The sequence below is a fragment of the Schistocerca serialis genome, chromosome 2 (assembly GCF_023864345.2).
Source record: "Schistocerca serialis cubense isolate TAMUIC-IGC-003099 chromosome 2, iqSchSeri2.2, whole genome shotgun sequence".
In the NCBI taxonomy this organism is placed as follows: domain Eukaryota; kingdom Metazoa; phylum Arthropoda; class Insecta; order Orthoptera; family Acrididae; genus Schistocerca; species Schistocerca serialis.
The window spans coordinates 1,057,752,189-1,057,776,874 of record NC_064639.1 but is presented as its reverse complement, the minus strand read 5'-3'; the positions used below and the strand labels follow the sequence as shown (position 1 = coordinate 1,057,776,874).

The 24,686-nt window shown below is 40.6% G+C and overlaps 1 protein-coding gene across 1 annotated transcript in view; it reads left to right on the top strand.

Moving 5' to 3' along the window:
- LOC126456621 (transmembrane protease serine 9-like) overlaps nt 1–24,299 on the top strand; it is an 82,306-nt gene extending 58,007 nt beyond the window's left edge. Inside the window, exon 4 of the mRNA XM_050092365.1 lies at nt 24,123–24,299. Within this exon, the coding sequence (XP_049948322.1) occupies nt 24,123–24,299 (177 nt within the window). The remainder of the gene's footprint in view (nt 1–24,122) is intronic.
- The last annotated feature ends 387 nt before the right edge of the window (nt 24,300–24,686 follow it).

The window sequence follows — 24,686 nt, the reverse complement described above, 5'->3', positions numbered from 1 at the left end:
GCGTGAAGATCGGCGGATCACCCTGGACCATCTCTGCACGTTGGTTCCTGAGGTTTCCCGAAGCAGCGCTCACAGAATTTTAACGGAAACATTGAACTACCGGAAGGTGTGCACAAGATGGGTGCCACGCATGCTGACTGAGGACCACGTGCGGCAATGAGTTGATGCTTCCCGCGCATTTCTTGACCGCCTTGCAGGCGAACAGGACAACTTTCTGGACGCAATTGTCACGGGTGACGAAACCTGGGCAGACCAGTTTACAACTGAGACCAAGCAACAATCACGCCAGTTCATAACTTTCCGAACAGCTTGGCGGCGAGCTGGTATGACATGGGCATACAAAAACTGCCACGGCGTCTACAAAAATGCATCGACAGGAATGGTGATTAAGTCGAAAAATAGCTAAATGTTCAAGCTGTAAACTGATGTAAGCCATTGTAGAAATAAACAGGTCTATGTACTTATAAGAAAATAGGATACCTTGCATTTGGGATTGCCCTCCTACATCCCGGATCTCGCACCTTCCGACCTCGTCTGATTAACCCATTGCTGTCAGGGTTCCTCTGTACCATAATCTGTAGGTAGCGATCATCCACTGCCCTTGGGCGGCCTTGGGCGACCTGAGCGAGGCATGTCATCAACAGTTCCTGTCTCTCTGTATCTCCTCCATGTTCAAACAACATTGCTTTGGCTCACTCCGAGATGCCTGGACACTTCCTGGCACAAAGTAACAATTCTGCAGGAAACAGTACGTGCACAATGATGAGGTTCTTGATGAAGCAAAGCGTTGACTCCGACGTCGAATCGTACGACTCGGGCGTACAGCCCCTCTCAGTAACGTGCCGTAATGCCATTGCACTGAACGGAGATCGTGCTGAAAAATAGGGTTTTGTAGCCGACAAAGCGGGGAGTAATTTAGTGTACTGGAATCCTGAATCAGATCAATTTGATTTCAATAAAAAATATGTTACCTTTCTTATTAAACGCCCCTCCCAGGAGCTAAAGATACTTAAGTGATCATTTTTGGAAGGAAGTAAACTTCGTCATCGTGAATCCCTCGTTGGTCGATTTAGAGAATCGATATTGGAGAATGACTGTTCAACAACGTGCTGCGCTCAAAGTGGATTCGGCACGCAAATCACAAGAATAACACGAGAGAGGTCAGAGCGTGAGCGCTGAACATTCCTGCGTTCCTCCATAACCGAATCAGATTGGGCTCAAAAGGGCGATAGCGACACAAAGAGCCTCCATCGGGCTCTGACCAGTGGCGTGCAGCACATCGTGTCTCCCTTAAGATTCGTCAGGAGTATTTTCTCTGGTTTTTAGGCACATATTTTCCACTTCGTTCTTGTGATGTGTTCACGTAGTCAGCCCAAACTAATACTGCTCACCGCGTGTTTCACAAGACCCCAAATGTCAATTGGAATCGTCTGTTTGCCATGATTTTGTAGGCACTGAAAGTGTCAAACTGTATCGTTTCAAACAAATGTTTAGCTTTCTACCAAACAATTCTTCAATTATGAGCGTTGTGAATCTGTTGGTCATTATTGTTCGCCTGGTTTTGTTGCTTCACCATTATGTGCATCTCTAGTCTCAACATTCGTTAATCTACAAGCATCATTTGTACACAAATGCCGAATTTTGCTGATAAGTGACCTTGATAGGTGTAACAAGAGACATCTGCATATTTTAAAATTCATTTGTACTCAGATTTAACCGTCGGAGCTGGAGTACCACCCTGTCGAATAACATTGCTGCGTGGCAGTAGGCACATGAGCAGAAGCAGCTGTCAGTCATTACTAATGAGCTCTCTCAGCTGGGTCTCAACAGCACCATTGACAGAACACACGCTCATACAAAAAGAAAAAACGGCGCACCACGAAACAGTTATCCGAATGGGACGGAAATCGGTAGATGCGGCGTACATCTAGAGACAAAAATATTCTTACAATTTAAAAAAAATGGGTGATTCATCCTACAGAAAGAGCAAGTCGCTAATATGTTTGTCCACCTCTGAAACATAAGTAATCTTGGCACTGATTAACTGAGTTAGATGTCCTCATGAGGGATACAGTGACAAATTCTGTTCAATTGGAGCGTTACAGCTTCTAAATCCTGACGTGATAGGAGCGCCCTGCCCCCAATGCTCCAAACGTTTTCCATTTGGGAGAGATCCAGCGACCATGCAGGCCAAGCACTCTCACCGTCTGCGGAAAGGCATTATCTTGCCGAAATGTAAGCCCAGGATGGCTTTCCATGAAGGACAGGAAAAAGGGACGTAGAGTATCGTCGGCGTAACGCTGTACTGTAAGGGTGAGCTTCACTGAGTTTGAACGAGGTTATGTTACAAGGCTATGAGAAGTTGGATGTTTGTTCTGCGATACTGCAACAAGACTGGGCAGGAATGTAGCCACTGTACGTAATTGCTGGCGCTGGTGGTCGCGAGTATGTACAGTCGCAAAAGACCGGGTTTCGGACGGCCAAGTGGCGTTACCGAGAAGAAAAATTGGGAAGATCATTGTGTTGGGCTTATCACTCTGGCGCATCGTAATGCATCTGCAGCAGCAACCTGAGTGGCAATTGGCACCACAGTGTAAAACTAACTTTACAAATCGGTTACTTCAAAGTCAGTTCCGAGCCAGAATCCGTGTATCGTGTTTTCCATTGACCTCACACCACCGCCACTAGCGACTGCAGAGTTGTCAAGCGAGAGCTCATTGGAGGACAGGGTGGAGGTCTGTTGTGATTTCTGACGAAAGCGGTGTAACCTCCCCACCGCAATTTTGAAAGAAAAGACATTACTCAATAGAAATGGGAACCAAGTGTAACCTCGCCCACAAAACTGTGCTGACAATGGCAACCAAAAACGTGAAATTCGCAATCTGACTCAAATATAACTCCTTCAAAAAATTAAAGTTCATTCAGTGACAAGAAAATTCAATTAAACCGAAATATCGGTCTTTGGCCCTGTGTAAAACAATCAGAATTAAAGTCTTACCTCAGAATAAATCGATGTCACATATCTGCTCTTGTTGTTGCGCACCGCTTGGAGGAACTGCATTGCAAATAATAATATTCTCCTTTTTTTTTTTTTTTGATTCTAGTGAAATTTTTCTTCAAAAGAAGTGGAATGAAATGGGAAGTGCAACGAAATCTTGAGTTCAATAAAAAATTAAATTTTTGAGAAAATGCTTTTGAAATAAAAAGTTATTATTGGGAGACTTGTTGGAGAATAATTACAATAAATAAAATTTTTCATTATCTAATGATTATATTAATTAACAGTATACCTTATTCCTCATCTTGACCAGTGTTGCCGACCGCCTACATCACACAACCGCACTGGGCTGCTACTACTGACCGACCGCTCTGCATGACGACTACAGACTGAGTACTGCTCTCAACTAGACAGAGCTACAGACTCGCAACGACTGACTGACTGCTACTGACAACGACTGACTGACTAACACACTGAGAACCGCTCGCAACACTCGCGCGGTCAAGCGCATACTCTCTGGTCACAGATGCTACAATGCCTCGCCATCGCTGCTGCGTTACATACGTGTTTCATAACCCTCCACTGGGGGGGCAAAAATTTGGCAGCGATGGTGAGTCATTTGGACTTGCCAAGCGCGGCAAAATTTTTCTTTAACTAACAAAATTCTACAACTTACAGAATATTTAAATGTTGTGCACACGCACTAAGTACAAAATATATCAGACAAAGACAAAATGTGAATACTAAACATAGTAGCAAATCAGAAAAAAAGTATGTACAAATTTTTTGACAGATAAAGTGCACAGGCACTGAAAAAATTCTTTAGCATATGCAGAACAAATAAACAGACTGGCAAGAATAATTAGATGTAGTACATAAAGTAAATGTTGTGCACACGCACTAAGTACAAAATATATCAGACAAAGACAAAATGTGAGTACAAAACATAGTAGCAAATCAGAAAAGTATATACAAATTATTTGACAGATAATAAAGTGCACAGGCACTGAAAAAATTCTTTAGCATATTCAGAACAAATGAACAGACTGGCAAAAATATTATATTGACAAGTGACATAAGTGTATTCGCATTGGAGTTCAGCGAATCGAAAAATGTATAACCTATGAACATAAATGATGTTACCAAAAAATTTTTTCTTTATGTGACAAGAATCAGGATAGGAAAGGGAAGGATTGCATCATGGTTGTAGCACTTTAGATTGCACACAGCTGCTCTGAAAGTCCATATCTTTCCACAGAAGTACAACACCAAGTGACACAACTTGAAGTTCTTTTCCCATCAGAATTTATCAGTGTAGCCAAGACACTGAACTGTCGTAGTAATGTTCCATGTTTTCATTTTGGCAGTACATTAGGTACACCAAACAGTGGGACCATAATAATGTCTTCATCGCTCATGGTGGTGGACAGCATGTCGTGTCAACACCACACTCTTACAAGGCACACCAACGTAGAATTAGTGCAAAACCAAATATAGTGCTCCATGATCACTGGGATAGACAGGACAAATGGACATTGCAATAATTCAGGGTAGTCAGCTTATGAGGTGAAGGACATCAAGTCACATAATATTGACAATTACAGACTTAATTAGTAGTTTGTGGCATTCATAGCCCAGTTATTGAACATTTCTGTACCAAGTATGTAGTATTACAGAAAAATGTTCATTAATTGTTGTACATAGAATCAGTAGCCTTCTTTTCCTGGTTACAAAGCATTATGAAATAATCGCATTCTTTTCAGTTACAGAGTATAATTAAGAATCATTAACCTTCTCCTAATTACAGTTAATTAATCATTTGTCATTCCAATAATCATTAGCCTTTTCCTAATTACAGTTAATTAATCATTTGTCGTTAATTAATCATTTGTCTAATTACAGTTAATTAATCATTTGACTAATTACAGTTAATTAATCATTTGTCGTTAATTAATCGTTTGTCTAATTACAGTTAATTAATCATTTGTCGTTAATTAATCATTTGTCTAATTACAGTTAATTAATTAATCATTTGTCATTTCAATATAGTAAGAATTATTAGCCTTAATTAATTACAAAGCATTATTAAACAGTACCATAGTTAATTAATTATGTGTCATTCCAATCTATTAAGAATCATTAGTCTTTTCCTAATTACAAAGCATTATGAAACAGTCACATTCATTTCCAACAACAAAGTATGGCATCGTTAATTAATCATTTGAAATTCCAATATATTAAGAATTATTAGCCTTCTCCTAATTACAAAGCATTATTAAACAGTCACATTCATTTCAAATTACAAAGTATCAACATTGGAAACAAGAGCTAATCAATGGCATAATTAATAACAATTCGTGGAGTGACATTAATTATTGGCACTCAGTGGCCAGCAAGTATTGAATAAAATCATCATTCAGTATTATTCAGATTATTACGAAGTCATTATTAAAAATCAGTTAATTACAGTCATAGCATTAATAATCATGGGCATTACAAGTACTCATTACAATAAACAGTGTTCCTCATTCAGTAGTATTCAGATCATTACAAAGGCATTATTAAAATCAGTTAATTACAGTCAAATCATTAGTAATCACAAGCATTATAAGTGGTAACATTACAATAAACAGTGTTCCTCCTTCAGTAGTATTCAGACCATTACAAAGTCATTATTAAAATCAGTTAATTACAGGCAAATCATTAGTAATCACAGGCATTATAAGTGGTAACATTACAATAAACAGTGGCAGTTGTTAGCTAGTGACAAAGCATCATTTTTAATATAGTCTCATTAAGAGGTCATTAATCAAGTGACATGCTATCCAGAGTTGATCAGTATTATTCAGAATTATCATAAACTAGTGACATTATGTGGGACTGGTAATACATTTTTTTTTGTTAGCAATGCATTGCGTTGGGATCGATAATTAATGGCTGAGGCATAATACTTTTTGCTTTTGACCTATTGCTGCAAATGAGGATAGGTAACGTCATTCGTCATGAGTCAGCTGTAGCAAGATTATGTAACAAGGCAGTACATGTGATCACATTTATAAATGATAAACACAAATGGGTAAAATACAAAAAAAAATGCAAGTTCTAGAACAGGTATAATAAGTAACAGGTTTAGCAAGTATCATGAAAAGCTTCTCCTGAAAAAAATACAAAATGGATTATTGACCGGAAAGAGGAAACGCACACTATGCTGAAAAGTAGTGAACTTCGAAATAACAGGCAGTGAAGTGTGTATAAAAATGTATTCCATAGCTGTCCTTTCCAAAACTTTCAGTCATCCTACTATGCAATGTAACACCTGCTGTCAAAGCAAACTGCAACAAATACTTAAATAACTACGTAGCATAAATACATTACTTCAACATTATCCTCATCTGTAAAGAAAAAAAAAAAAAAACTTCATTATCCATATCATCATAACTTCACCATTATCATCACCTGTAAAGAAAAACTTCATTATTCATAATACCATTTCCTTCATCATTATTCATCAGTATTCACTATCATCTGCAAAAAATCACTTCATTACTCATTACATAACTATTCCTTATCTCTAGCATATTTCATCACTAAAACTAAGATGTGTAGTTCTCTCTGACAGCCTGCATCAATCACCTTGTATTCTGAAAGAAAAAATTAGTTAAGACTGCTATTCTGTGATGAGTATAGTATAGTCTTGTTAATGCTTGTTAATCCTGATCCATTTACTCTTCCTCATAAAGTTATTGCATCTCCTTTCGTTTATCCCGTAGGTGAAATTCCCATTTCTGTTGAATTTATTTCTTACATGCATCATTTCTTTCTGAAATTGATGAGCAGAGATTAATGTCTTGCATTTAAATCATATACCCACTAAATAATGACTGGTTTATGGTGACACAATTAACCATACAGCATAACATGACAGAAAACGTAATATGTTAAAGACGTTGACAGTGTTCAGATGCAAAAATGTACACAGAATAATACAATGCAGCAGCAAAAAAAATGTGAAACAGTCACGATGTTGAGATGTCATAAGGCAAAAAAAAATGTCAAAGTCGGCTGGTGTGTGTTATATCTTAACTATTTCATAGTCCATACAAACAAAACTGGAGTACAATCATACACACAAAAAAAATGGAAAATGTGCACGGTCTGATGTGTAACGACAAGAAAAGCGACCTGGTAACCTTACCTTGCCGGGCACTTGCCAAGAAAAAATACGATAATCATCAATAAGTAGTCACATAAATATAATTGCAGAAATAGTCATAAATGTGTAAATTCATCTGGAAAAATATGCATGGTCTGATGTGTGACGACAAGAAAAGCGACCTGCTAACCTTACCTTGCCGGGCACTTGCCAAGAAAAAATACGATAATCATCAGTAATTAGTCAGGTGAATTAATTGCATTAGTAAATGGCATCATAGTGTGTTGAATCATACAGTGGTTTCACTCAATAAACGGTTTAATGTTTGAGATATGGTGATTGCCTTTCGATTTTCTGGTTCTCAAAGTTTCGACGTGTACAACATTGGGGTGAGGGATACTGCGAATCCGATATGGACCTGCGTATAGAAGTTCAAATTTACTGCACTTACCTTTTAATTTGCTGGATAAATAGTGTGTACGTACTAGTATCTTCTGTCCAACGTGAAAGTCGCGGCGTGTACAAACCTGTTTTTGCTGTCTTCTCCGGCGCTCTGCGGCACGTTTGATGTTCTTCAGCGCAATGTCAATTATTTCATGGTGTCGTAGGCGACGACTTTTGGGAAATTCTATTAATTCTTTAATTTTGTTCGGTGGTTCAACGTTTTTCAGTATAACAGTCGGAGATAGCATAGTGGATTCATTTGGAATGGAATTAATTACATCTTGGAATGAGAGTATGTGTGTATCCCAATCAATATGTCTTTTGTGGCAGTATATTCGGCACAGCTTACCAATTTCCTTCATTAATCTTTCACAAGGGTTCGAAGAAGCGTGGTACTTGGATATATAAATCGGAGAAATGTTTCTGGCTCGTAACATGCGTGTCCATACACTACTACGAAATTGAGATCCATTATCAGAAATTACTTTCATTACATGCCCTACATGAGATAGAAAATGTTTTACAAATGCTTTCGAAACAGTTTTAGCAGTAGCTTTGCGTAACGGAGTGAAAGTAACAAATTTTGAAGTGAGCTCAACGGCGACAAAAATGTAGCAAAAACCTCTGTTAGTTCTCGGAATCGGACCAAAATATCTACTGCGGCCATGTGTCTTAATTTAACAGGTATAATGGGATATAACGGAGGAATATGTGAAGTGGTGTCTGATTTAGCTTTCTGGCAAATTTTACAAGACGCTAAAACTCGTCGTATACGTTTCTCCATGTTGGTAAAGTAACAGTTCTGTCTCAGTATAAGAAAACATTTTCTTGCTCCGTAATGTGCGTAACTTAAATGAGTGTACCAAATTAGTTTGTTAACCAGTTCGTCAGGAATGCATAATAACCAATTGTTGCTGTCAGGATGAGAGCGGCGAAACAGAATGTCATTGCGTACAGTGTAGTGGTTCCTAATCGTAACATTTTTCCTATCTTGCCAAAGGTGTTTAATTTCTTTCCAGACATTGTCTTTATTTTGTTCTTGCGCTATGTCCTGTAATGACGATGAAATAAAGTTTTCAAATGCAACTTGCTGAATGTACATGACACTGAAATTTGTTTTGCAGAAGTTGGTTGCTACGTCTTGCTGATTGTTGCCCAGAGAACGCGATAGCGCGTCTGCTATAACATTTTGCGTGCCGGGAATGTGAACTATTGTAAAATTAAATTCTTGTAAATATAGTTTCCATCTACTTAATCTATCGTGAGTGAATTTGGCCGAAAGTAAAAATTGTATCGCTCTGTGGTCAGTGTAAACAGTGGTATATCTGCCATAAAGAAAGTGCCTAAATCTCGTGAAAGCCCATACAACACATAATGTTTCCAATTCTGTAACGGAATAATTTCGCTCAGCAGATGACAAAATGCGGCTTGCAAATGCGATGTTTTTAATTACTGTAGAGCCATCTTCTTCAATTTCCTGGAAAATATGTACGCCTAAAGCGGTGTTGGAACTGTCAGTGGCAATGGAAAAATTTCTAGTAAGATCTGAGTGCGATAATAGTGGTGCATTCAACAAAGCATGTTTCAAATAACATTCTCGTGAGCAAAATTCTGCGTGTCAAAAGTAATGTTTGCGTTACTGTAATATGCAATCTGTGCTGTATCTGGTTAAAATCTGTCGTACGTGCTATTGTTTACGGGAGAATGTTGTGGCATATCCACTATATGAACTGTTCTGTTATTTCTTACTGACGTATTACGCTATCGATGACACCTATTGTCTGTTTCATTCATGATTATTTGTTGTTGCTGATGTTGTTGCTGCTCATAAGATCGACTGTTATTAAATGTACGCTGAAAATTGTGCTCATCATTTTTTTTTTTTTACGTCTGTCATGATAGTAATTTCTATACGGCGCATTGCGATACGAGTTGAAATAGTGTGTTGTCTGTACGTAGTTATTTCTTTGCTGCCGTGCGTTACTATTTGTTGGATCTGGTACTATACGTGCACGCGGCGGAACATTAAAGTTTGGTTGACCTTGTAGACTGCATTGTTGGTTAGGTATGCTAACCGGTTAACTTTCATGCTATTGTGGTGAAAAACATCTATTGTTACAAAGATATGGTTCCGATTGCTCAAAATTTTACACATACTGATGATTACGATTTTATCTGTTATTAAAGTTACGCTGGTTCTGGAGTGCCTACTGAAAATTGTCACATTCGGTAAAAGTTTGTCACATCGGGTTTTCATTACTAGTTTCTTAATTCTACAAAGAGCAATAGTTAAAGAGCTGTTTTGATAGATATAAAGGATAGTAGAAGAGAAGGCAGCAGTGCAGAAAACTAAAGATGAAACAGCACTACTACAGCTCGGGGCCCTATGCTCGCTACAGCACATATTCATTAAAGCGTAATGAATCCCCTGAGGTCTTTTACGCACTGCAAATAAATTTTAGCTTTTGCGTTGCAAGCAATAGCGGTAAAATTCCAGAAGCAAATCGCTGTCTGCATGCTAATTGTTGTTTCTTCATTACAGGCAATGCTGATGAAAATGCAATAGCAAATTGTCGCATCAGGTTCAAAGCTAGCTTCTGCATTACAGGTAATAGCGGTGAAAGCATAAAAACAAATTGTCGTATACAGTGCAAAGCGTGTACCTGTACGCTGTCATTATTAAATTCCTTAGATTTTCTTACAAATGCAAATTGCTCGTAATCTACGTACTCGTCATTGAATTTAAAAACACGTTCGGGTTTGTGTGTGAATCTGTTCGTCTGTGTCATTTCGGATTTCAAGTTGCGTAGCTTTTCGGATTTCAAATCGCGTAGCTTTTCGGATTTTAATTCGCGTAGTCTCTGTAAATTGTTCACATTATACACGCTGCGTGAGTCAGACAAATGTTCGCAAACTGGCGGATTCTGTGACGTATTGGTGACAGGAATAGTTTTCAACTCTGTTACTGTAACACTTTCGTCAATTTGGTTGATCTGTCGTTCACTTTTATTATTGACTTCCGTATTCGGAGTGAGTGAAACTTCCACTGACTCTAAATTAACTTCGTCGCGAATCTGTACTGCGTTTTTAGGGCATTGTTCAGTGATTGCATTAATTTCGTGTATCTGTGTTTCGTTTACTGAACATTGTTCGGTGACTGCAATAATCTCGTCTTTATGTGATTCTGTTGTGCCTACACGTGTACTACTTAATTCTTGTGCAACAGTGCCAACTTTTTCATTACTGTTATTAGCACAAGTCTTAGTATTCACACGTAATTGTTCTTTAATGCCCTGGCATTGCACGGTAACAGCTGTATTCTGTTCACTAACTTGTCTGTTCCGTTCGTTAAGGTTGTCTTGTTTTTCTTTCGTCAGTTTGAAACTTTCATTAATTATTTCGCGAAATTGTTTGTTCCGTTCATCAAGTTTTTCATTAAGTTGTTTAGACATTTGTTGCAAAAATGCTATAATAATAGAGCGTCCCGCGTCATCAATCGTCGTCAAATCAACATAGGACATAACCGAGTTCGTTTGTTCATCATTAAGATAAAAGTCATCATTAGTGGTTGGAATACACTGATTGTTAGTGAACGCAGGATTGTCATCATTACACTGCGTGTCACATGTCCTATCGGTAAAGTTGTTTGCGTCGGTAATTTCATTCATAATACCTCGCGATACACTATTCACAGTCTTTCGCGGCATTTTTGCAATAGTCACAATTATTCACAAAACAAATAAGCACAATGCAAAAGTAACACACAAATACAACAGAGCAAAGAATTGCCGTTGACCTGTAGAAAGAAAGTCACAAGTTAATAAAAGCGTAGCGCCAAATCCTAATTATATCTAAGCAAATAAGAGCAGATATCTGACTGTCGCTCAAAAGACTCTCAACGAAATACGATCCTGGACTGGGTGTCGCCAAGTGTAACCTCCCCACCGCAATTTTGAAAGAAAAGACATTACTCAATAGAAATGGGAACCAAGTGTAACCTCGCCCACAAAAATGTGCTGACAATGGCAACCAAAAACGTGAAATTCGCAATCTGACTCAAATATAACTCCTTCAAAAAATTAAAGTTCATTCAGTGACAAGAAAATTCAATTAAACCGAAATATCGGTCTTTGGCCCTGTGTAAAACAATCAGAATTAAAGTCTTACCTCAGAATAAATCGATGTCACATATCTGCTCTTGTTGTTGCGCACCGCTTGGAGGAACTGCATTGCAAATAATAATATTCTCCTTTTTTTTTTTTTTGATTCTAGTGAAATTTTTCTTCAAAAGAAGTGGAATGAAATGGGAAGTGCAACGAAATCTTGAGTTCAATAAAAAATTAAATTTTTGAGAAAATGCTTTTGAAATAAAAAGTTATTATTGGGAGACTTGTTGGAGAATAATTACAATAAATAAAATTTTTCATTATCTAATGATTATATTAATTAACAGTATACCTTATTCCTCATCTTGACCAGTGTTGCCGACCGCCTACATCACACAACCGCACTGGGCTGCTACTACTGACCGACCGCTCTGCATGACGACTACAGACTGAGTACTGCTCTCAACTAGACAGAGCTACAGACTCGCAACGACTGACTGACTGCTACTGACAACGACTGACTAACACACTGAGAACCGCTCGCAACACTCGCGCGGTCAAGCGCATACTCTCTGGTCACAGATGCTACAATGCCTCGCCATCGCTGCTGCGTTACATACGTGTTTCAGCGGGTTCTGTCTCGGCGGCATTGGTGGCCGTATGTTGGTTAGAAGGAGGCCAGTTAGGGTCCTGCAACCAACCTGTTTGCGTGATACACACATTTGACCTACACCTGGAGCTGTGTGGTCTGGGATATGACTTTGTATCACAACAGAAGCACTCTCTTGTCTATCACACAACCTGACTGCAAATTTATACGTCAGTCTGGTGAAGCGACCTGTTCTGCTACCATTCTTGAGAAGCGTATCAGGAGGTGTTTCCAACAGGATAAAGCTCTCCCACATACCGCTGGTGTAGCCCAACATGCTCTGCAGAATGTCGACATGTTGCCTTAGGCTGCTCGATGTCCAGATCTGTCACCAATCCAATACAAATGGGGCATCATCGGACGAGAACTCCAGCGTAATCACAAACAACATTAGCCGTCCCTGTATTGACCGAGAAAGTGCAACAGGCGTGGAACTGGCATCCAGTACTTGTACAACACAGTGCACGCACTTTGCATGCTTGTACTCAAACATTCTGGTGGTTACACCCGTTATTTATGTGCCAACATTTCACATTTGCAAGTGGCTTATCTCGTACTTACATTAACCTGTGATTTTGGAAACGTTAGTCACTTAAATATGTTACATAGACTAATGTATTCCCGAAATTTCGTTACTCTACATTCATTACTTTTCGGTGTTGAAATTTTTCCTCCGTCCGTGTATATTGTCATTTTTTATTCTCTGTGGACGACTTCTTCTTTTTCTGTGCGTCCTCCAACCCTGCAACGATTACTCGGCAATTACATTTGACGATCAAGCGGGTGGAGCAATGATCTAACAACATAGATTTTAAATGATCTTTCCAAAAAAAACTGTTTGCCTCGATTTAAATAGCTCCTGCTCTGTTTTTAACGGAGGTGTACTGTTCTCATTCGTAAGGAAAATATGGATTATCTGGGCTTCACTTTTGATGAGAAGCTAATGTGACTGTCACACCTTAAGAAACTAAAACTGAGACGTGTCAAAGTTTTTAACGTCCTTAAATGAGTCAGTCATAGGTCTTGGGGAGCCGCAGAGCACGCCTGCTTCAACTTTACAAGGCGTTTGTGCTACTCGGGCTTTCATAGAGGTGTCAGGTTTATGGATCAGCGAGGCCTTCGTTCCTCATAATGCTGGATGCAGGTTTGAGGCTGTCAACTGGGGATTATCGCACGAGTCCAGTTGCTAGCCTTCTCTCTGTATGTCAATGATGTGTCATCGGTTCTGACCTATTGCAAATATCATATGTATGTTGATGACCTTCAGTTGTATCTAAGAGCGAAACCAAGCAATCTTAAGAAAGCTGTTGAAAATTTCAATAGTGACCTCGATGGACTATCAAAATGGGCACAAGACATAGGACTAAAACTAAACCCATTTAAAACCCAAGCGGTACTTGTTGGTCACTCTAAGCCCATTAGCCCAAAACATCGGGAATCGGTACCATCTCTTATCCTAAATGGAACAAATATTAACTTCTCTCCCTCAGCAAAGAGTTTGGGAGTAATAATAGATGAAAATCTAAATTGGACAGAGCACGTAACTGCAGTGTGCAAAAAAGCATCAGCATCTCTTCGTGTACTACAAAAATATAAAAAGACTCTTCCCTTTCAATCTGAAAAAGAAATTAGTACAAACGCTTATACTCCCAATCATTGACTACAGCGATATTATCCTACAAGGGCTCTCTCAGGAAAATTCGCGACGTCTGGAACTGGTCATGAATGCCTGCGTCCGATATATCTGTGACGTTCGACTTTTTGATCACATTTCACCAGCATATGCAAAATTGTCCTGGCTGCGTGCAGACAAACGCAGAGATTTCCATACACACTGTCTTATCTACTGCCTTATAAATGTACACTGTCCCTCATATCTCTCCCGTCCTTACCGCTTATGTCGGAACAACATGACAGAAACACACTTTCTCATCATAATAAAATCCTCTCTGTTCCACTGCATCACTGTCACCTTCTCGTTATGTTAGAGAACTTAAAAACGGGTCCGGCTTCAAAAAACAGGTAATGACGTATCTACTTAAGCAACACTAATGCCTTCCTCTGTACATGAATGCACTTCACTTTATTACTTGCCTCTTTCCCCCTCCTTAAATCTCCCTTCCCCAAAACTCGCTATACTAGTAAACACCTACTTTACACACCAAGATATTAATGTACATCTGCACAAATCTTCGTTACTATTGGCAATTTTTCTCATGTTTATCATTATTATTTGATTTTTTTACTGTTATTATTGCTTTTATCATAATTTGTATGTATAGCACCTGTTGTAAAAATACTGCCGCATTTACTTTATTAGGTCTTAGTCATTACTCTTTATTCATATTGTCACTAGAGTAATCTAATTTTCTTATTTAAAATATTCTTATGATGTAACTCTGATGTGTGAAATGCTGCATGTGTGAAACACTGGTCGGATGTGAGAGAGGGCCTGATGGGCTTAATCTGATCAGGTTAAATAAATAAATAAATATAAAGAGGCTGGCGAGCCTCCGCTGTCTATTCGACGACTTCTCTCCGTGGTAGGCCAAGTATACAGGGCTTTGTCCGCTCAAAAATCACTAGCATCCGTCTCCGCTGCACAGTCGTCACATGAAATTTGGCATCTCAACGTATAATGGACGTGAAGAGCGTAAGATGTTGAGCGATCACTGTGAGCGATACAAGGATACCGGATACTCGTGTGAGACGGCATTAGCGTCACTTGAGCGAGTTAAAAAGGGACTTCATTGTGGGTGTTCATTCACACCGCAAGTCAAATCGTGGAAGATCCACATCTGTGCTGCATTCCGATGTGACAGTGGTCTGATAATTGAAACGTGAATGTAGGCCTACTTGTTCTCAAGGTTCCGGTCGGTCACGTCTGATTACCAAAAAGAAGGATAGATATTGCGCACCAACTACACCAAAACCCCTTCATAGTTGTGCCTGCCTAACTGAGAGCAAGTAATACTCTCCCTGCAACATTGTGCATCATTCTCCAACATTGGTCGGAGGCCAGCCACAGACAGACTAGTGTAATACAATTCCCTGCAAGAGTCCGCCGTTGACACCTTAACACGACGGCTGCTTTTGGAGTGGTGCCATGATTGAGAATAGTAAACTGACGATGTATGGCGTCGCATTGTGTTCAGTGATGATGAATCGTGGTTCTGCACTACCCCGGATGACCATTATCAGAGAGTATAGCGGCGACCTCTGGAGAAATACCATTCTTCTACTGTTTTGAAGAGGAGCAGTGGTGTTAGTCCTGATGTCATGGTGTGGGGAGCGATAGGGTAAGACTTCAGGTTATGACTGGTAGTGATTGAGGTAATTGACGGCACACTGGTGTGAGACAGTAATCCTGCATCATCATATATTACCTCTCAGCTGACAGTATCGTGGTGCGGGACAGTGCTCGTCTGTTCGTGGCACGTGTCTCTACGACAAAGTGATGTTGCGTACAGGTACTTCCGTGGACAACAGAATCTCCAGTTCTGACAAAGTTGAACAAGTATGGAGCCACCTTGGACGTCAACTCTGTCCAATTATGAATACGAGGGGGGTCCCAAAAGGAACCGGACTGTTGTCATAAAAAACTTAATGATGAACCTTTTTACAAAATTACTTCAGTCACCTTCAAAATACTCTCCATTACATGCGATGCACTTGTCAAGTCTCTTTTCACACTGTTGGAAGCATGTTTGGAACTCTTCAAGTTTGATATTGTCCAGTGCCCTTTACGAAGCTGTTTCTACCGCCTCCACATCGTCATAACGCTCCCCTTTTAGCGTTTTTTTCATTCGTGGAAATAGGAAAAAGTTGCACGGAGCTAGGTCCGGCGAATACGGAGCCTGAGGAACGACAGACCACCTCTGAGATGCCAAATAGTGGGTCACTCGTAAGGCCGTGTGTGCTGGAGCGTTGTCGTGATGCAGAAACCAGTCACCTGATCGCCAAAGTTCCGGGCGTTTCCTCCTCACATCCTCTCGCAGACGCCTTAAAACATCAAAGTAAAAGTGCTGGTTAACAGTCTTGCCAGGGGGTACGAATTCCCGATGCACATTCCCACGAACATAAAGAAAGACAATGATCATCGTCTTCACATTTGACCTCACTTGCCTTGCTTTTTTTGGTCTGGGAGAGTTGGGAGTCCTCCACTGGTTTGACGCTTCCTGGGTTTCTGGGTCATACCTGTAACACCAACTCCCATCCCCTGTAATGACTTTGTTCAAGAAGTTTGGATCACGTGCAATCTCTGTTTTCAAGTCATGACACACATTCAAGCGGATGGTTTTTTGCTCCTGTATGAGAAGGCGCGGAACAAATTTAGCAGCAACACGTCTCATGTGCAAATCCTCACTCAAAATCCGCTGGCACGAGCTCCAACTGATTCCTGTCTCTGCTGAAATTTGGTCGATCGTTTGGCGACGATCCTCCTTGATCTTTTGGTGGACCTTTTCAATGTCCTCCTCATTTCGCGATGGTGAAGGGCATCCAGAACGAGCTTGGTCTTCAACACACATTTCACCACGTTTAAAGCGCCCAAACCGCACGAAAACCTGTGTGCGGCTGATAGCGTCCTCCTGGAGAGCTTCCTGAAGCATTTGGCGTGTCTCCGTTGCAGTTTTTTTAAGCAGGAAACAAAATTCCACACACACTCTTTGTTCCTTAAAAGTTCCCATAACGACTTCGCAGAGGTAACCCGCCAACAGTCAGAGAAACACAATACCACACTTGCACGTTCAGCTCTACACTGACGCCGTCAGCACAGCTGTTTCATGAAGATCTCTACTAACACCATCTAGCGTGAGAACCCTGCACTACGTCTACGAGTGGCAGCGCCATCGGAGTCCGGGTTCTTTTGGGTCCCCCCCCCCCGTGTACAGGATTTCAAGGACCTGTCAGAACACTTATGGTTCGGCTTTCCTCGGGAGAGGATATAATGGCTTTATGACACCATCACAACAGTATGAGTGCATGCATCCAGGCAAGAGAGGGTTCTGTGATTGTACAGCTGCGATACTAACACAAGAGAGTTTAACACAAAATGGCAAGGTATTCATACTTTTCAGGCAGTGCTTACTTGGGTGCCTTCTGGCAAGTACGCTAATCATATCCAAGGCAGCCACTGTGGAAAAGCTGCCGCCATCTTCTGTTCAGTTACTGCTGTTTTTCCCCACATCACCAAGTAAGCTCGCCTTGCAACGTTGCAATGGACTTTATTGTATTTTGTAAGGCGTAACATTTGCGCGTGCCTGTGGCTGGTGCTGCTACAATCTACTTCTTACTCTGTGTGTTTATGAACAGATGTGGTAGGTGTGCTATATTGCCCTCATCTGTGACAAGACCCAGTACCGTCGGTCACCTTAAACTAGATTACCTTTACGCAAACGACAATGATAAATTCTCTGGCGACTGCCCCAGTTAGCTCTGGTCCACTTTTACCCAAAATTATTTTCATCATTACCTTCTCTTAAACAGTACGTCGTCTAAGCCCCGTCACTTTCTTCTAGCTTATCTTGCTGTTGCAGTTTCCTCTACTGCCTCCTAGGCTCTGGGAATCCAGACCACTGAGATTTGAACAATGCTTGGTCCGAACTTTGTCTCGTGGTTTGCTGCTTTTTAGTGTAAATAAGGGCTAAGTTTTACGTAATAAATGTCACCACAGTACCTGGTGTAATTTTGCTCAATGTGGTTTCTCTTTGGTACTGCTTCTCCCTGTGTTTATCCGTATGCTGCATCAATGTCTCCATGGAGAATCGTCCATCTTGCTCGTTAATGAGTTAGTCTACAGACTGAATTAACTAGGTGCTGAAGTCTAGCCGGCCTCAGTGGCCGAGCGGTTCTAGGCACTTCAGTCTGGAACCGCACGACCGCTACGGTCGCAGGTTCGAATCGTGCCTCGGGCATGGATGTGTGTGATGTCCTTAGGTTAGTTAGGTTTAAGTAGTTCTAAGTTCTAGGGGGCTGATGACCTCTGATGTTAAGTCCCATAGTGCTCAGAGCCATTTGAACCATTTGCTAAAGTCTGATTCAACATAGCTAGATTCGCTCCTGGTAATGCCTCCATATGTTCCTCTGGCCAACATAACAGAGGCTATCAAATGTTCAGATAGGTTGCTCCCAAAGTTGTTGCAGGTGGACAGAAGGTTGGCCCTACTAACACAAACAATGTCCCGGTTATCAATAATCCACTTCCATCTGGCTCAAACCTTATCACTGTCTTCTCTCTTTTCTGACCCAACAGCTTCACTGCGCAGAAGTTCTGACTTTCTCTCACTGTTTGAATTAACAGTAACCTCATCTCTGTAACACTTCTGTTGCTCCTTCTGCTTCTTCAATTTCAGCATACCTGCTCTTGTCCTTTGAACCGTTACACATTTACCCTGGCGACCCCTCAACGTCTCCTACTTAATGGGATATTGTGGACGCAACAACATTGGTACCATGACTGTTTCCCTACTACTGGAAAGAAAAATGAATTATACTCCTATAATCATCTTGTGTTAATGCAGATAATTTTTGGTACAGACTGTTACTAGTTTTAAGAAACTTTAAGTCAGTTTCAATGTTTGTTGGGCTGTTTTAAGAAACTTTAAGTCAGTTTCAATGTTTGTTGGGCTGTCATTGTGTGCTATTACAACCCAAGAAACACTGAAACTGTCTTAAAGATTCTTAAAGCTAGCAACAGGGTATACCAACAGTTATCAACAGAAGAAAATTGTCACATCCTAAAATCAGTGGCCCATAGAAAGAAGGAACTTAACGAATACACTTCACTGTGCAATAAAACCCTCTTTGCCACAACTGATGAAATATATAGATAACACTCAAACCAAAACTTCATACGATCAGCCCTCAGAAATAAATTTCCCTCTTCTCCACACTGCACAACTCATTCACTCTAGATGCCTTTCCACAGAAACATCTCTATCTCTCTCTCTCTCTCTCTCTCTCTCTCTCTCTCCCTCTCTCTCTCTCTCACACACACACACACTCTCTCTGTCTCTCTCTCTCTCTCTCTCCCTCTCTCTCTCCCCATCCCTCCATCCCTCCCTCCCCCCCCCCCCCCACACACACACAAAACCAAACACCATAAATGCCAACAACGCTTCATATCCGCGCGCCTCACCCAGACAAACATGCCACGAAACAAATGACTACTACACAGCCACAACAACAAGCAATAGCGACGAAAACACTGTGCGAGTTTGAAAAATGGAAGAAAATGCCTAGGAAATGACAAAAGTGGTAGAAATCAGGGTGTTACCACACCACAAACAAAGGAGACAAACGCCACAACATCAAAACCTTTAAGTAACGTGCAAAATAAGGCGATACATACTCATTTTCGTTCCGACATGTATAATAAATAAAAATAAAAACTGGTGTTAGACAAGGTGATTGTTTATCACCTTTACCGTTTAACTGTGTTCTAGAAATAATGGCAAGGATCTGGAATTTGGAGCTAAAAAAATCACAAAATTAAACCAGTAACTCTGGGAAGGAAAAGAAATGGAATTAAGGCAAACTGCTAGGCTTTTGCGGATGATTTCGCAATACTTTCAGAAAACCTGACAGAAGCAGTTACTCAAATAAACATTCTGGAAAAATTAGCAAACTGAACTGGTCTCAAAATTTCAGCCGAAAAAACAAAATTCATGAGAGATATAAAAAATGCACCAAAATACATAGAAACGCAAATAGGTAAAATAGAGCGAGTAAATAAATTTAAATATCTTGGAGAAACTATCCAACAGAATGGACTAGATAAATCGGCAATAGATGTAAGAATTAACAAAATGGAAAGACCATATGGTTTGACCAAAAATATTTACAACAAGAAATGTATAGCTAGAAAAACAAAACTAAAACACTACACGACAATGGTACGACCAGAATGTTTATATGGATCTGAATGCCTAACGATGAACTATAAGATGGACAAACTAGACGTACTGGAAAGGAGGATTACTAGAAAAATAATGGGTGCAATGAAAACTGCAGATGGTTGGAAAATAAGAAGTAATGAGGAGATCTACAAAAATATTGAGAAGATATCTAAAGTAATGGCCAAACGAAAATTAACCTTTTTTGGACATCTCTACCAAATGGATGGAAATAGCCTAACAAAACAAATACTCCTATATTTCTGGAAGAAGAAATCGACAATAGCATGGATCACAGAAGTAAGAAAAGATCTTGAAAGAAACAACATCAAAGAAGCAGAAATAGCAGAAAGAAACCGTTTTAAAAACAAAATACTAAATTTGGAAGGCTTTCAAAGCAGAAGAAATAAAAATTCGGGAACAACATGGACAGAAGAAAGGAAGACTTCATGGGAAGAAAATTAGGGAATACTGGAAAAATAGGAAACAACAACAAAGGAAGAAGAGGAACTGAAGTTGTTAACGTGATCCTAGTTGGTCAATACGATTGTAATTATATATATATTGCTATCTGCAGACCCACAGTCATCAACATAAACATTCAGTAGCTTCATGTAAGATATGTGAATTAAAGCATAGACCCACCACTTTTTCCCAGTAAGCTATAAAACAAGAAATTTAGACATACTGTAATAAACAGTATCAGTGCATAAGCCCAGTGGTACATATCTCATCAGTGAACTATAAACAAAATATGTATACTATTTGGCAGCAATCACTTCATTCACAAAGGTAAATATTTTGTACCAAATGTCTTCTCTAAACGTTAATATATAATAACAGTTTTTCAGAAAGGATATGAAGTAACCCACGGAAGATAGCAAAAAAGAAAAGTGCCAAAACCTCTCTGGGTAAAACAAATTTCAAAGCTGTCTCTCATGAGGCGGAATTCCTCATCCAATGAAATGTAATCCTTTGCTCCATCGGTCCTTAATTCTACTCCAATGACGATCAGCAGCTCGGCTGCTTCCTGCGTCATTTTATCTTCTGAGGTACTTAACCTGAGGACAGGCAGACCCACTACCCTCCCCCCCCCCCCCCCCTCAAAGGCCGATGTTGCCCCGCAGCAGTTCATAACGCATACCCTATACCTCATGCTATCCTTGTACGTAACAAACACAAAACGTAAAGCTACTGTTATCTCCTACGCCTCAACACGTATGGGCTGATTCTCATTGGTTCGTCCAATAATTATCGATCGCTCTCCTATACTCCATCTTCACTTTTACCTTATATTACAAATCCATGAATCGTTATTGGTTCGTCCAATACTTCTCGCTCGCTCTCCTATACCCCATCTTCACTTTTCCCTTATAATACAAATCCATAAATCGAGCAATTTCTTGCGGACTCTCTCAAAATGCTTTCATACGTCCCATATGTGCAACTGTCGTCCAGTCCGCAGCTCGTGGTCGTGCGGTAGCGTTCTCACTTCCCACGCTCGGGTTCCCGGGTTCGATTCCCGGCGGGGTCAGGGATTTTCTCTGCCTCGTGATGACTGGGTGTTGTGTGCTGTCCTTAGGTTAGTTAGGTTTAAGTAGTTCTAAGTTCTAGGGGACTGATGACCATAGATGTTAAGTCCCATAGTGCTCAGAGCCATTTGAACCATTTGAACTGTCGTCCACATCAGCAGCTAAATCTTGATGTTCAGAGATGACATAGTTTCCACAATTAGATAATGCCCTTGATACTTTGGGGAACTTTTTTTCGTCTTCCCCTTTGGCGAATAAGAAGTCGATCACATTACCCATTGACCATCCTTGTACTGCGGCATTCTTGCTGTATGACTCAGTGTTTCTTCTTGCATTTCTAGCACCCTGGTATTAGTGTTGATCACCCTGTTCCATATTTCCCTTATTACTCTCATGAACTGTTTAACAGGTTCTCCTGTTTTACTCTACTTGTTTTTTAGCATGTAGAATGGCGATGGTATCTTATGACCACATAAAACCTCAGAAGGTGACAATACTGCACTCCTGTGCTGCTTTGCGTTGTACACTGAGACGATATACCTTAAATAAACATTCTAATCGGAACGTTGTGAGTCCCCATAGCATCATAGCATCTGCCCTCTATTTCTGTGCACTACTTTGTTCTTCCATTATCTTGAGGGTGTAAAGGACTTGGCCTCAGTTTTTTCACAGCAAGTGCTTACGCAAATGCTTGAACAAATTCGTCATAAAGTTGGTTCCCAGTTCTGTCAATATCGTCTCAGGCGGCATGAACTTCTGTGTCAAACTGTTTGCTAGCACTTGCAACACTTAATCGTGAGTACATTTTTATACGCTGCAGTTGTTTTGTTGAAAGGACCTAAAACATTAATACTGAGCGACTGAAACGGTGGTAATGGTTCAGAGAACCTTTGCAGTGGTGCTCTTGTCCGACACATATCACCTCTTTGTGCCCACTCTTTGTTACTCCATACATATTGCTCCACGTTCGACTTCCTAATCTTCACCATTATCTCTCTGCTATTCTCCTGTTAATGGAACTACATCCCCATCACCTGATAACACATGATCATCCTTTTACTGCAAACACTCTGTTTCTCGACTTTGCAAGCACCACCACCTTTAGTACCAACTTAGTTTCTCTTCACAGAAACCCATCCTGTATACAAAACTGTTACTGTTTACTAAACTGCTTACATTCACTATCTGCCTACTGTGCCGTCTGCTATTCGTCACCTTTGATTTGTAACAGTGTTATTTTTCTACTTCATCTGTCTGCATTCAACGTTTTTTACCTGATTTGTGTACGACCTTAAATTCAAACTCGTTCACTTCTACCGCACATCATGTCAACCTACTAGATGGTACCGGCAAACCATAGAAACCAATGCAATCCTGCGTGATCCGTATCACTCGAGACTTTTTTCTATGAAGACAACACTAGAAGTAGGTGATCCCATAGATTAGGCTTAACATTTCTTTTTCTATCGTGGAGTAATTATTCTCTGCTGAGTTAATTTGCCTTGATGTATAGGCCACCAGGTGCTCTTTGACATCTCTTACTTGAGACAACACACAATCATGAAATTACAATGAAATCTATAGCATTAGCTGCTTACAGGCGTTCATAAATGAATCATGCTTGATTCCGACCGGTGTTAGGCGAGCAGTGGTAGTTTTATCTGGTGACTTCAGTTTTATATTTTATGGAAAGAACGACCACGAGAGCAGTTTTTTATTATTTTTATTGGTTGTGACAATGATTTTATCAGATGGTCTGCCTCATATGCCATGATGTCCATATGGTTTTATAAATGTTAATCCACGTTTCAGATCGGATGATGGCACCTTCAGAGCGCTGAAACCGGTCATCTAATAGACGATTGAAGCGAACGTAGCTTTTCAATTATTTTAAAGTGCATATTAGTATCTCATTACTTTTGTCACCTCCGTATAAACCATTAGTAATACTCCAATTTCGGTAACTTCTGGTTGCCGTCTCGTGTGTTGTAAAACGTGGCTTCCAATTCACATCTAGAAGATTCAATGGTGGATGCCCTACAAAGTGAAGTGTAAACTGCGCCTCAGCTGCTGCAGTCGTAGTGAGACGTTATGGTCCGCAGCTCGTGGTCGTGCGGTAGCGTTCTCGCTTCCCGCGCCCGGGTTCCCGGGTTCGATTCCCGGCGGGGTCAGGGATTTTCCCTGCCTCGTGATGACTGGGTGTTGTGTAATGTCCTTAGGCTAGTTAGGTTTAAGTAGTCCTAAGTTCTAGGGGACCGATGACCATAGATGTTAAGTCCCACAGTGCTCAGAGCCATTTGAACCATTTTTTGAGACGTTACGGTTGTGCCCGTCCGCTGCGACAGGTGGGCGTGGCGTCGTGGTGCATGATGTGCGCCGACCGCAGGCCGGGCGTGTACGCGCGCGTCGACACGCAGCTGGCGTGGCTGCTGCAGGTCATCTCCGGGGCGCCTCCGGTGCTGCCGGCGGCCGCGCTCTGCGGCGCCTGGACGCTCGCGGCGGCCGCCCTCTCCTGGCGGTGACGGCGCTTGCCGGCACCACGCCGACGACCACCGCCGCGCATCGTCCTTTAGGGTCACGCTGGTGCCTGAACGATCGTGATTTTGGAAACGTGTACAGTCTCTACTTTCACATCTATTAAACTGATTCTGCGCTGCGCGTTTCGACAAAAAATATATAGCTGCTGCCTCTTTATTACTCGACAGTAGAGCTGCCCATTGCGAGAAATAACGTGACTAGATACTAACCTGACTAGAGGCCGTCACACAGAGATTATATTAGATTAGATCAGTACTTGTTCCATAGATCATGGATACGACACTTCTTAATGATGTGGAACGTGTCAGGTTAATAAAAGGTGTCTCTACAAGATATTACATTACACAAAATATTACATGACATTTAATATT